The sequence below is a fragment of the Canis lupus genome, chromosome 4 (genome assembly GCF_003254725.2).
Source record: "Canis lupus dingo isolate Sandy chromosome 4, ASM325472v2, whole genome shotgun sequence".
Taxonomy (NCBI): domain Eukaryota; kingdom Metazoa; phylum Chordata; class Mammalia; order Carnivora; family Canidae; genus Canis; species Canis lupus.
Window position 1 is genome coordinate 70,133,549 of NC_064246.1, and position 15,184 is coordinate 70,148,732.

The 15,184-nt window shown below is 36.1% G+C and overlaps 1 protein-coding gene and 1 long non-coding RNA gene across 2 annotated transcripts in view; one reads left to right on the top strand and one right to left on the bottom strand.

Moving 5' to 3' along the window:
- The window catches only part of C9 (complement C9), a 60,067-nt gene that overhangs the window by 37,408 nt on the left and 7,475 nt on the right, over window positions 1-15,184 (top strand). Inside the window, exons 7-9 of the mRNA XM_025436375.3 lie at window positions 3,148-3,388; window positions 6,057-6,182; window positions 7,935-8,113. Of these exons, the coding sequence (XP_025292160.1) occupies window positions 3,148-3,388; window positions 6,057-6,182; window positions 7,935-8,113 (546 nt within the window). The remainder of the gene's footprint in view (window positions 1-3,147; window positions 3,389-6,056; window positions 6,183-7,934; window positions 8,114-15,184) is intronic.
- Window positions 1,157-10,200, bottom strand: LOC125755003 (uncharacterized). The gene is made up of 3 exons (XR_007410372.1): window positions 10,150-10,200; window positions 4,501-4,564; window positions 1,157-1,802 (listed from the first exon to the last, which is right to left on the bottom strand). It is a non-coding gene; the product is annotated as an uncharacterized LOC125755003 (long non-coding RNA).

Genomic DNA, 15,184 nt, shown 5'->3' on the forward strand with positions numbered 1-15,184 from the left:
AGGTGAGAACATATCTCTGCCCATTTGGGCCAAAGTGAACCAGAAGGAGAATGGGTTAAAAAGGTTACCCTGAACAGATCATGAAGAGCCTCATAGCCTGTTCTAAGAGTTTAGCTTTCTCTCTGAGTGACATGGGAAGTCACTACAACCTTTTAAATGAAGATTGACATACTCTAATATGTCTTACATGAGAAGAAATTATGAGAGGTAAGAGCAAAAGCAAGAAGGTTTGTTTAAAACTACTGCAGAAATCCAGGTATGTGAAGATGAATAGGCCAGGTATAGAGTCAAGCATAGATGCTAAGGTGTTTTGACCTGAGCAACTGGAAGAATAGAGTTGCTACCAACTGAGATAGAGAAAACTTTAGGTAGAACAGGTTGAGAGAAGAAAAGCAGTAGTTATATTTTAGTTAGATTAAGTTCCAGATGTCTGTTAGACGTTCATTTGGAAAAGTTAAGTAGGAAATTGGTGTTCTAAGTCTGGAGTTTGGGAAAAAGTTCTGGGATTGAGCTATCAGTTTGGGAGTTGTTCATATGTAGATGGTGTTTACAGTCACAGGATTTAGTGTGACCATTAATAGTTAATGTAAGTGGAAAAGAGAAGATCCAAGACTAAACTCAAGGAACTTCAATAGAAGGAGGTCTGGCAAAAGAGGAAGAACCAGCAGAGGACAGCAAGATGTGGCAAGTATAATGCCTTAGAACCTGACTACTCAAAATGTGGTCCATGGATCAGCAACATCAACATCACTGGGAAGCTAGAACCTCAGCCTCCAACCCAGACCTGCTGAATCAGAATTGCATTTTAACAAGATTCTATAAGAGATTTGTCCACACTTTACAGTTTGAGAAGAACTGCCCTAGAAGATAGGAAAGGAAACTCTATCAAGGAGAAAGGGGTGACGAACTGTGTCAGATGTATTAATAGGTCAAAGAAGGAACCACTGCTGGCTTTAGCATTGTGAAGGTCATTGGTGACCTTGACAGGGGAAGTTTTGTAGAAATAGTGAGGAGAGCTGCATGATTGGATTAGATGTAAGAGAAACTAGGAGAGAGGAGTTGAAAATAGCCAGTAGAGAACATTTTTTGAAGGAATTTCACTTCTCATGAGGGCAGAGAAATCGATAGCAAATGATTAGACAAGTAAGGCTGAGATATTTTGTTTTTATTATCTGAGATGGAAATGATCTAAGACCTGCCTCTGAAATAAGTTGAGCCAAAGAATGTTAACATCTTTCTGACGAGTTATACCTCCAACTTTTAGCAACAATAAGAAGGAATCTAAATATGTTTGGTGCATCTTTGAGACTCCACCAAGAATTATTATGCAAATCATCAGAGGGAGAATTTATATGACTTATTATGTGGAGTGAGTTTCTTTAAGATTTTTGTTAAAGACTGACCTTTCACCTGAAGTCATACAATGTGAAAAACTGTGCTTCTAGAACACAGAAAGTTTGGTGTGAAGTTCATATACACCACGATATACTTTTTAAAAATAATAAAATGTTTTATACTTCTATTCAATCACCTGAAGTCATACAGTGTGAACAACTGACCATCACCTGAAGTCATACAATGTGAACAATTGTGCTTCTGGAACACAGAAAGTTTGGTGTGATGTTCATATACATCAAGATATACTTTTAGGGATCCCTGGGTGGCGCAGCGGTTTGGCGCCTGCCTTTGGCCCAGGTTGCGATGCTGGAGACCCGGGATCGAATCCCACGTCGGGCTCCTGGTGCATGGAGCCTGCTTCTCCCTCTGCCTGTGTCTCTGCGCCTCTCTCTCTCTCTCTGTGACTATCATAAATAAATAAAAATAAAAAATAAAAAAAAAAGATATACTTTTAAAAAATAATAAAAATGTTTTAAACTTCTCTGCAAACAACATATGTTAACCACTGCTATAGCTTAAATGAACCCTCTACAAAATCATAGGTGTCAATTGTAGTTTAGTTTTGACTGAGATAATCTGAGGCATTGAAACACATAGTTCTTTGTCACTGCCCTGATCTTCTCCTGGAAATTTAAACCATCATCTCTAGGAATGCTTAACTATTCACCCGTTTAGCTTTCATGTCTTAAAATGTTGTCTATCCTATCTTTGTTATAAAAAATGGAAAGGACTTAGGGGAAGGAACAGGGAGACCTGAGACCTAGGTTTGTAGTACTCATCACTGCCGCAGACTATTTTTGTGATCTGGGGCAAATAACTTGAAATTTTGGATCAGAGTTTCCCCATCCACAAAATGAAAAGATTAGGCTGCATTTATAATGGCTACCTCTCCTTCCATCGTCAACATTTTACAATCAACTTAGCGAGGTATAATTTTCAAGCAATAACATGCAAATAGCAAACATTTTAAGCCTATAGGTCCATGAGTTTTGACTTTTGTAACTACCTGTTTAGCCACCTCATCAAACAAGATGTAGAACATTTCCATCACCTCAAGAAAATTCCTCATCCCCTTTTCAGTAAATCCCAATAGTGCCTGAGAGGCAACCACTCTTCCAATTTCTCTGACCATAGTTTAGTTTTACCTGGTCTAGAACTTCACATAATGAAATCATACAGGACACACTCTTTTAGTTAGACTCTTCATTCAGCGTAATATTTTTGAGATTTATTTATGTTGTTGTGTGTATGAGTAGTTTGCTCTTTTTTATTGCTAACTAGTATTCCCTTTCATGAGCATACCACAATTTGTTTATCAATTCTTCTGTTGATAGACATTTGAGTTGTTTGTAGTTTTAAGCTATTCTGACTAAAGCTGCTATAAAAGTCTGGTACGTATCTCTTTGTGGACTGTTTTGTCACTGATCTTGTGACATCTTGTAAATATGTAGATGTGGAATTGCTGATGATAGGGTAGGTGTATGTTTACTTTTATGAGAAACTACCAAGCAGTTCTCCAAAGTGGTTAGGCCATTCTACATTCCCACCAGCGGTGCTGGAGAATTCTAGTTGCTGCACATCTTCATTAACAGTTGGGACTAATAGTATTTTGAGTTTGCCATCCTTCTGGGTAAAAGTGATATCTATGGTCACTGGCAAAAAAAATTATTGCTTGGGGAAATTCAAATTTTGTGATTTTTAAATTTGAAATAATGGTAATGAAAATTTTTTTCCCTCTCTACAACAAAGGAAAAAGTGTTTCTGCATGTGAAAGGAGTAATTCATCTGGGAAGATTTGTGATGAGAAGTCGGGATGTCATGCTGACAACCACTTTCTTGGATGATATAAAAGCTCTGCCATCTACCTATGAAAAGGGAGAATATTTTGCATTTTTGGAAACCTATGGAACTCACTATAGCAGCTCTGGGTCTCTAGGAGGGTACTATGAATTAATATATGTTTTGGATAAAGCATCCATGGAAGAGAAAGGTATACTTGGAAACAGAGCTCTAACTTCTAATGCTGTTTTAGCATCATTATTTCTATTGCTAACCTTTTTAATTAGTTAAAGGCTTTAAAATAAAGTCCTATAACCTGCTTCTCTGAAAGAACTCTCTCTGCCCTTTGGCATCTAAAACCCTATGAAACAGAAAATTGGCTTTTACCTCAAACAAAATGACTTGGTCATGCACTATTGAGAAATGCACAAAATTGTACTGTAATTTAATATCAGTTGGTGATGCTGCTTTTAGTGAAATACGATTTACAAGGTGAAAAAAGTACAAGAGACAATTTACATAATCTATTTCTTAATCAATAAACTGGCTTAATTATATGTATGACAATTATCCTCCAAATGATTCTTCAGTACTGGAAGGAAAATATTGTTCTAAATTTTCTCAGGAGGAAGAAAGTAATGTTAAAATCATATAAGTCTAATGTCTTAAAAGCCAGAGTAGAAAATTAGTTTTACCACATCTTATGACAATTCTAATCATATGGTGGTAGTTGAATTGGGTCCATGTTAAGTAGATTTCTGACCACACTTGAAACATGAGAAAGAAGGCCATGGTTGATCATCAATGTCTACCACATGTACAGGAAAGGTCTATGAACTACACACTTACTGTACTGGCCTAAAGGCTCTTCTAAACCCTCTAAGAATAAGGTAGATGCAAAGTGACTTTGTTAATAAGTTTTAATTATTTTTTGTGAGTAATTATGTCTAGTTATAATATTCCTTAAAGAGGAGATAGATGCTAGTATATCTCCATTCTCTGCCCTCAAAGTTTTTCAGTGTCTGTTAGGGAGGGAAGTGTTGCCAAAAGCCATTTCTATGGCTCCTTCCCTGTAGCCACTATCTGTGTCAAGTGAAGAATGAGATATGGCTATGAGCTTAAAACCTGATGCTGCCTCCATGGTTGATAAGCATTTTATAGATGAAACAAACATGTCATGGCCAGAACTAATTGCTCTTAATTCCCTCCATCTTGAGCAGGTAGAAGCACTGCCAGGGGGTTGGAATATGAGATTATTTGGTTTATAGTGCCCTGCAGAACTATATCCTATGAGACAGAAAAATAAAGTTTCATTAGTCCTACCTGGTAGGCTATTTTGATAGAAATCACATGGGCGAGGCACACAAGTAACTGTGTCTTGAGTAACCTGGAAATCAGAAGAGAAAGGCTCAGCAAGGTGATCAAAACACAAGAACACTCTAGGCTAAGAATTGTTTTGGTGTAAAAGCTCAATAGGCTGAAATCTTTAAACTTGGATAACTCAGACCTACCCACTTCTGTTTTACTTAACATCTGGCCTTAGGTAGACGAGGGTCATTAGGTCAGTTCTAGTATCTTTGAAAGGGAGGTCATCTTTCTCACTTCTCCATTGGCAATACCTGAGAACCAAGCCATGTCCTCCACCTAGATTTGAGATGTCCAGACCCTGTCTGAACACGAAAAGTTCCACAGCAGAGGTAGAGAATCTAAGACTGTTGGGATCACTTAGATATTTTCATCCACATCTTCAGAATCGAAGTCTTTATGTTTCTTAGGTTAAGGTCATAAACCTAGTATTCTAGATTTCTAGTGTGGTCTTCTATTTTAATCCTCCTTCTCCCTTTCTCATGGGAAAAGCCACACAATATTTCTCATGTTCTCACTAGCTGTGGGTACACAAAAATATTTATTGAATAAATGAATGCTTAAATGTCCCCAGGTCCCCACTTCTAAATTTCACCATGAAACCCTGGGATTAACTTAATTTCTCCTTTTCCTTTTTCATAAAGCACTTTGGCATGTGTGTGTGTATGATCTGGATTGATAAGAGGAAAAACTGACATGGTCAATGAATTGAGGCAGTTTACTCTTAAAATAAAATAATTAGATAATAAATTATAGACTTGAATGAAATATTAGGATTTTTCTTCCTAGTAACTATAGCATCCATACACCTCAGTGAGTCAGCTTCCAAGACTGATATCTACTAAGTAGTATTCATAGGACCAAAACAAAATTGTCATATATATAAGCCATCTGCTCAAAGCAGTAAACTAGCTACCTTAATAATGAACAGTCTTCCAAAGAGGATCAAGAGATGTTGATGCATCCCACAACCAAATTATGAAGTCAATACAGAGAAACACTAAACAACCAGACAACTCTGGTTCAAATACTAACTTGGCTAATTGCTGAATTCTATCGGCAGATTGCTTTTCTGCTCTGCCATGCCATAACCTCATCTATAAAATGAGGATAATAACAGAACCTACCTCAAAAGGCCAATGTGAGGATTAAATTCATTAATGCATACAAAATGCTAAGAATGATTTGAGTATATGATAAGCATTCAATATATGTTAGATGTCAGTGTCTCCTTTCCATGATATTAGAGGTAAATAACTTTACTATAGCTACCCTATTCTAACTTACGTCCCTTTCAAAAGAGTAAATTTATATATCCTTTGTTATTAAGTTGACAAGCACATTCAAAAGGAGGCCACTAGATTCTAATATGAGGACAAAGCAGGGTAGATATGACTGTGTCTTTGAGCTCAGTAATAATGTCTAGGAATAATTTCTTACAAAATAGCATAATGAATTTATTTGTGATGTTGATAGACATTATTTAATAATTTTCAACTAAATACATTAAACAGGTGTTGAACTAAGGGATGTACAGAGATGCCTCGGGTTTAATCTGGATTTTTCTCTGGAAGCTGGAGTTGAAATCAGTGGAAAGCTTAATAAAGATGATTGTTTAAAGAGGGGTGAAGGTGAAACTGGTAAGTATGACCTAACTCACTATGCAAAAAAAAAAAAAAAAAGAAGAAGGAAGTGTTGTCAATGAGATCTGCCCTGTCACTATAGACTCTATTGTCTGTTCTCTTTATTTAAAAAAAATTAAAGTGCTTCAAAACTATTTTACCTTTACGGTGGTTCTCAAACCATTATAAACACAAGTAACCTGTGGACATGTATTCATTAGAATCACCATTGTGCAGGTCATACAGTGTACAGCTCTGGGAAAGGCATTTTAGATTTGCATCATTATCATGGCAATGGTAGGAGGCCAATGGTATAAAAATGTCTTCAGGAAAAATTTCCTTTCTTGCCCCTAATCTTAACAAAACTTCTGAATTGGCTAGTGGCAATACTGCAGGTGATTGTTAAGAAAGGAGAAGACCAAAACCATTGGCCTAACTCAGCCTTCCACCTGACTCAATACCCCTAATCCATCTTTATCCAATGAGTCAAAAGGTACAAACTTCCAGTTATAAGTTTATAAATAAATACTGGGGATGTAATGTACAGCATGATGATTATACTTAACTGTGCCTGCAATATGTTTGAAAGTCACTAAGAGAATAGATCCTAAAAGTTTTATCCCAGGGAAAAAATACATTTTTTTATTAACTATATGAAGCGATGTATGTTAACTAAACTTATTGTAATCATTTTGCAATATATGTGTATGTCGTCATTATGTTGTACACCTTAAGCTTTTACAGTGTGTCAATATATCTTAATAAAACTGGGGGAGGGGGAAGAAATCCCAATCCATCCTTAACACTCAATCAGTGCATAACCTTTTAAAAAATATAAATATCTTTGATATAAATGTTGCTTGTGTTGGTAATATTTAGCAGATTTACAAGTATGAGGTAGTGCTAGAGTTCTCAGTTTTTACCCTAATTTATTCTGAAGAATATTTTCAGACATACAAATAGCTGAGGCTCACATTTAAAGAATCAGATAATAGTGGGGAGACAGAGAAAGGAAAGCCTGATATTTTTAAAAGCATACCAACGACTAACATGTGGCCATGATTGGAAATCATTGATGAAGCACAAAGAAAACAACTTGCCATCAAATGTCTTATTTTCAATATATGACCCTTAAGCTAGTCTTGGACCAGTCACTCTACTTACCCGAGTCTCAGTTTTCTTATTTATAAAAAGGAGAAAGGATAAACAAAAATCTTCTTGAAATTCCTTTGCAGTTCAAAAATGTACAACTCTATCAGATTCACAAATTTTGTTAAAAGTCATTCAGTCTGGAGAGACAGACTGAAGAAGAGATGGGTAGGAATGTGGAATGGAAGGAAATTTTGCTTTTCACCTGATTCTTTTTTACACCCTTTGATCTTTCATAATATTAAAATCGCTTAAAACAAACCTATATAAAATATAACTATGAAGGTAAATCTGAAACAAAAATGTATACTATATCCCAAAGTCATGTGTAATTCCTACATGTGCATATGCTTAAATGATGAACTTGGAATCATCAATGTATTCTCAATTATCATACTGTTGTGATTTTTCTTAAGAGAATTGAAGTCTACAATCGGCCACTAATAAAAATTGCTCTTGGTGATTTGGGGTGAGAAAAATTACATAAATAAAATTCAAATAAAATAAAATAAAATAAAATTCAATAATATACTAGATTATACTTTATCAAAGGTTCAATAAATGTTACTCAAATAGTCACAAAAGTATAAATACTCACTTATATCCTTTTTCTTTTCTCAGTAAACATCAGTAGTGATGGCATCATTGATGATGTTATTTCACTGATAAGAGGAGGAACCCAAAAATATGCATATGAACTGAAAGAGAAGCTTCTCAAAGGAGCCAAGACAATTGATATAACTGACTTTACAAATTGGGCCACTTCCTTAAATGATGCTCCAGTGCTCATAAATCACAAAGTAAGGTGCATTTGCTTCTAAATAGAAGACTTTTAAGTTTTCCTATTTAATACTGGTTCATTTGAATAGTTAACTTCATCTAAAAAAAATGTGAGCGTTCAAATGCACTCCTATTTCATCTCTGGAAAGAAGCATGGCTTAGAGGAAAGGCATGACCTGTGACATTACACCAACGCAGGCTGAGTTGAAGTCTCTGTCCTCTAAAGGTGTAAAGTTCTAACTACTAAACTAAACACTAAATTCTCCAGGGCTTCATATTTATTTCGAGGATTTGGTAGTATTGCTTGTGTAGAGCCTGTAGCACAGACTGACACAAAGTAGGTGCCCAGGAATTGTGGTTCCCTTCCGTCTCTTGCTTTTGGTGGCGTCACAGCACCACTTCCAATGCAGGAGAATCACTAGAAGCCTTAATGAAAAGGAAATTCATAAGGTCTCAGAAAATAAGACCAAGGGTGAGCAGTCTTTATGGTCCAAAAATTCTTTCTTTTTTGTATCTTCATTATAGTCTTCAGCTTATTGGTACTTATTTCTAGGGGAAACAAACTGCATCGTACTTGTGAAGATATAAATGCTAGTCTCATTTAGCCCCATTCTCTCCCCACAAAACTAACTACAAAGAGTATGTATTTTTCTTTATTCCTTCTTTTCCTACTTCTTCTTATAGATTTTAGTGTTGCCTGTATATTTCACAATTTTCCCTCAGATCAGATTTTTCTTTGATGACCGTTGACTCCAGTTTGCATTTTTTTTTTTTTTAAACTTTTATTTATTTATGATAGTCACACAGGGAGAGAGAGAGAGAGGCAGAGACATAGGCAGAGGGAGAAGCAGGCTCCGTGCACCGGGAGCCCGACGTGGGATTCGATCCTGGGTCTCCAGGATCACGCCCTGGGCCAAAGGCAGGCGCCAAACCGCTGCGCCACCCAGGGATCCCCAGTTTGCATTTTTTTAAAGATTTTTATTCATTTATTCAGAAGAGATACAGAGAGAGAGAGAAAGAGAAAGGCAGAGACACAGGCAGAGGGAGAAGCAAGCTCCATGCAGGGAGCCCAATGCAGGACTCAGTCCCAGGACCCCAGGATCACGACCTGAGCCAAAGGCAGATGCTCAACCACTGAGCCACCCAGTCATCCCAACCTCAGGTTGATTAACTCGAGTTACAATCATGTTGGCATTTTGATAGGATTGGTTATTGGAAAGTTTTGTTCCTTCATCCCATTTTATTGTCTTCAAAGAATGAGTGAAGCTACCAAAACCATCTCATTTATGTGGAGGAAGAATTCAGAAACTTGAAAATTGTAATCTATTTTCCCTTTAGGTTGTAGAAATTGAGCTAACATATCTAGGAAACTTCAGATATTTTGCCCCAAAAGTAGGACAACAGGGAGGAAAACTTGACCAAATTAACATGTCTATATATGAAATTCATCAGAAGAGAAACTTTTATTATGTTTAAACACACTTAAATTCATTATTTTGAACTCAGTATAAATAAATCTTTCAGAAAATCTTAAATGAAAGAAGAATTAATTTAGAAAAATGTTTACATCCACATGGACACTTAAATTGGTTTGTCTTCTCATCTCTGCAAAGGAAGTTCAGCTGTCCTTGTATGGATCCAGGATTGTTCTCTGAGAAGGTCTTAACCATCATCCATTACATTCTAGAGCTGATTTTTAAAATCTCAAGTAAATAAAGCATCTACTAAAGATTTACTATTAGATTTGCTAGAATTATGCAAAGACCTTCATCAGGTCATTTGGACAGGCATACTGGCTGGATGCAAACTATAGTTTATTCTATTTTTTAAAAAGATTTTATTTATTTATTCATGAGAGACACAGAGACATAGGCAGAGGGAAAAGCAGTCTCTACTGCAAGGAGCCTGATATGGGACTCGATCCTGGACCCTGGGATCACGACCTGACCCGAAGGCAGACACTCAACCACTGAGCTACCCAGGCATCCCAGTTTATCCTATTTTCGAGGGCAATTATTTATCTCCAGATTTTTAAATTATTAGGCATTCCAAGTACCTGTATACGTTTCTTTCTTATATATTGGAGGCCTGGACTTTTCATATGACTCTTCTACCTAAGAAAATGACAGCTATAGTAAGTCACCCAGAAATCACTTTTAAAAATATATCTTCTTGTAGATAAAGTGCAGAAATTAGTAAAATACTATGTGTTTTATTGATTGTGTGTGGCTTTTAAATCCCTAAAGAGATATAATATATACTGTGGTTTTACCTTAAAATAGATTTCAAGTAATTTTGATTTTATAAATCCAGTAGAACTGTTTTTCTGGTTTAGAAGCTATTCTGTGAGGCAATTAAACACTCTACAATCACTAATTAATTCTTTGATAAGCTGAAGCATTCTATTGTCTATGGATGACATGTTCAAACACCAAGGATGGTCTTCATATTAAAATAATTGCCACTTCTATTTAATTGTTTAAAGAATTGACAAAACCTCTCCACACCCCCCTACACTAAACTATTAACTGATTTATGTTTAATCTGAGCAAATTAAATCAATTACCAAGGTATTCATCTTACAAAGTTTTTCTTGGAGGAAACACTAGGAAGTTATATTACTCTAAAGAATCTTACAGAGATTTTTCTAAGTAAAATACTTAGTTATATATAACATAACACAACATAGCATAGCATAGGTTTCCACGTTAAAGTAACTATGGAAAAAATTTAATAAAAACATAAAGTAACTAAGGCCATGCTCTATTAAGCAGAACCTTGTGGCTCTAATTCTCTTTGCCTGTGTGCTTCAGCAGACCCCAACCTTCTTGAGGAATGCACTAACTCAGCCCAAGAATTTTTCCTCCACCCTTCTTTATGTACCTCGCCTTCGGATTAAGTTTTGTCAGAGCTTCAGTTTTCATGGAAGTATATTAATTCTATTTTCAGCTTGCCCGAATGTTAATACAACATTTCTACATTTTATCTCAACAGAATAGCTGAACTTTGGTTTCTTCTTAAGCTTACTGCTACAAACTAGTTATAAAAATGTCAGCTGAGGAAATTACGTTTATTCGTAATTGCCTGAGAGATCTAAAGTGTGTTATTTCCTCTAGCTCAAAGCAGCAGAGATCAGTATAGCTTCGCATAGAGCAAATTGGCTTCCTGTAAAGTTTTGTTTTGGCACTATAAAAAACAAAGTTATATAACCCACTGCTTTATTTACTGGAAGGATGTTTTGTAATACGATGTCTCCTTCATGAGAACTCATGGGAGATATTACTCTTTAATCTCAGTTTTAAGGATCATTTTGTTTCTCTTGGGAATTGTGTAAATATTTCTTAAATGTATGTGATCATTAAATTTAGCCGTCTTACTCAGTGTACTAGAAAATATACTCAAATTTGTGGCCAAGCTCAAGTCAATGGGTGGGTCCTTCTAGCATAAATTTTGTGTTGGTTTTGCCTTGTCTTGCCTTTCCCACCCTCTATTCCCCCTTTCTTGTTTTTCCCTCAACTAATCATATGCACCCACATGTCAGGCTATATTAAGCTCTTTCTGGAGCAACTTGAGTAATAATGAACTATTTGCCTACCATTTTTGTTATATTATGCAACTCTTAGCAGCGATGCACCAGATATTAAAAAGCATAGTATTTTAAAGAGCTGTAGTACCAGTGCTTTGTGCTGTAGTCATTACAGTTAAAAAGATAAAGCAAAAAATCATTCTAAATTCTCTTGTACAGGGATGAAAATAACACTCCTTCTAACAACAAACTACACTTAGGCACCTAGATTAATTAGTTTGGAAGCCCGTTAGAAACCTCAGTGTACCTCATATTAAACTATATTTCAATGTACTTGTATGTTGTCAAGTTTTGTGACAGATTACATCCACTGAAAATACATCTACGAATGGCAGAAAGATGGAGTTAGCTAGGATAGGAGAAAAACTAGAACTCTTTTCTTCATTAGCAGAGAGCCAAAGTTCATCAGAAAAAGGTGTGGCTCTTCAGGAACACTTCACAAAGTACGTTTTAATCGTTTTAATCGTGCCTTGTTTTCTTGTGGGATCACCTCCAGGGCTTGAGGCTCCTCTGAGACTGTTGTCACTGCATGACCTTCGTTTTTATCTCTTGGAACAATGTCTGTGCATTTCATCCACACTGTAGTTTCTCCATGACCCTCTATTCCTGTATCTTAGATTATCTGGCCTTGACTTTCCTTTGATGGGTAAAACAAGATGAATTTCTTTTCCCAAAAATCAAAATAACTCCACCACATGCTTATGTTGTCCGTGCCAATGTGGCAAAGTCGGTAAGAGGTTACTTTCTTCCAAATAAATATACCATTGTTGAAATCTAAATATTTTATGCTAAATCATAAAGTATAAATCTGTAGACAATTGTGTGGACTGTAGAAGTTCTTGGTATATTCTGGATATGACCCTATTCTCACTTAAAAGTATTATAATTGTTCTCTTTCACTTGAGGACTTCCATGCTTTTGGATTTTTTTTTTTTTATAACAGATGTTCTCTGGCTTTTTCTTTTGAAATAATTTTAGACTTACTGTAAAAATGCATAAACAGTACAGAGAGCAAAACTACAAAAATAGCATCGAGTTCACATTCACCCTATAACCAGCAGCCTCTAACGCTAACAACTTACATAACCATCGTACAGTTCATCAAAATCAGAAAATTAACATGGTCTAACCCATAGACCTGTTCAAATTTCACCAGTTTTTCCTCTAATATCCTTTCTCCATTCCATGATCCAGTCAAAATCCCACATTGCAATTCGTTGTCATGTCCCCTTAGTCTCCTCCATCCTGGGACAGTTTCTCAGACTTTTCTTGTCTTTCATGACCTTGACATGTTTTGATGAGTGTTAGCTATATTGTCAAGTTTCTCTCAATTTAGGCTTAGAGAAGATTGAGGTTATGCATTTTGGCAAGAATACCACAGAAATGATGTTATGTCCTTCTCAGTACATCATGTCAGGAATTATAATGTTGATTTTTAAAAACAATTTTGATGTAGTCACATATGTATTTCTTTTCATTATAGTTAGTGCTGTTGTGTCCTATTTAAAATCTTTCCCCACTTCAAGGTCTTGAGGATGCTTTCCTATATATTATCTTCCAGAATCTTTATTGCTTTGCTTTTACTTTTTTGATCTACAATCAATTTAGATTTCTTTTTTTTTTTTTTTTTTGAGAGTGGTAGAAGTTTCCAGGTCATCTTTTTAAAAATCTCCTCTGAATATTTCATTGTCCTAGAACAGTTTACATTTTTTATTGTTTCTATTAAAATCAAATATGCGAGTCAACTTGGCTTTTCACTAAGATGATTTTAAGATTTGTGGTACCTGGCTGGCTCAGTCGGTGGAGCATGTGACATTTGATGTCAGGGTTGTGGGTTTGAGCCCTATGTCAGGAGGAGAGATGACTTAAAAATAAAATCTTAAATTGCCTTTGTTTTAGCAATTTTACTCTGATATGCCAGGGCGTAAAAAGAAAAAAATTGCAACCTCATTACTGGGGTACCTTGTCTTTCACAGGTTTGTTTTATTCTCAGCCATTAGCTCTTCAAATATTGCCTCTTAAATATTGTCTCCTTCTGGGACTTAAATTATATGAATCATTCACTTTCTCTGTCTTTTATGCTTTCTACCCTCATCCTGTATTTTCCAATCTTTTATTTCTTTATGTTTCATTGTGAATATTTTCTTTCGGCCTATATTCCAATTCATTAAATTTGCTTTAGTTTTATTATAGCTTCTATGTAACTAGGCCATTAACTGGAATATTATAATATCAAATTATAATAGTTCTATTTATTTACTTTTTTCCAAATCCTCTGCTTTAAGAAATAATTTCCAGTTTTCTGCTAAAATTGTTGATTTCTTCTTTTATCCCCCTGCTCATGTAAATGTCATTCTTCTTTTCAAAAAGATTTTTTCTTTCTTTATTTGTGAGAGAGAAAGAAAGGGAGCATGAGCAGAGGGCAAGAACAGAGGGAGAGGGAGAAGCAGACTCCCTGCTGGGCAGGAAGCCCAACTTGGGGGCTCAATCCCAGTACCCTGAGATCATGATCTGAGCCAAAGCCAAACACTTAACCGACTGAGCCACCAAGGCACCAAATTTAGTTCTTTAAAAGTCGGGTCACTCAAATCTTGGCATCCTCACAGCTCTGCTTCTAGTGTCTAGTATTCCTACTGGTTCTCATTCATGTTGCCTTATTTCTTTGTGTACCTAGTTATTTTTATTGGAGGTTGGATACTATACTTTAAAATCATTCTAGGAGTAGCTGGAGGCCTGAAATGATTTTATTTTCCTCCAAAGGAAATACATATTTACATCTGGAAAGCTGGGGTTACAATGATTCAAGATTATTGGAGGGTTTTTTTATTTTTAGTTTTTAAGTAGGCTCCACACCCAGCGTAAAGTCCAATGAGGGGCTTGAACTCACCACCCTGAGATCATGACCTAAGCCAAAATCAAGAGTCAGATGCTTAACTGACTGAGCTACCCAGGCACTCCCAAGATTATCCTAACGCAAACCACACCACAGTCTTTGCCAGAGCTGCCCCACTTACAATACCCTCTTACTTCTGGGCTGTAGTCCTTTGGATCCCAACCCAAAGCATGGCTTATTTTCCTTCGCCATCCCTGAATTTTCCCCCAGCCCAGTAACATGCTCTTTTACCTCAGCCCCTCTGCTGCCTGTTCTCAAATTAGGAAATATGTCAAGGGCACTATGGTCCAAAAACACAAAGCTCACCTCACTGCATTTCCACCTCCTCCCAGATCTTTACCCACTAAGTATTACCTCATTAGTTCTCCAGGGCCTTCAAGCAGATCTTTAATTTTGGTTTTATTTGTTCAGCTTTTGTCGTTGTCATCAGAGGAAAATAGAAAAATCAGTTGACATTATTTAATCCATCATCACTCTCTCATGGGAATTTGTGGTATTTTTTTTATCTCCTCTTTCTTGAGCCTTTGGATTCCAATTTCTTTTAAATTTTGTGGCCTCCTGTTTCAAAGTGCTATGCCACTACAGGGCCTCGATTTCTAATGATTTATTTAC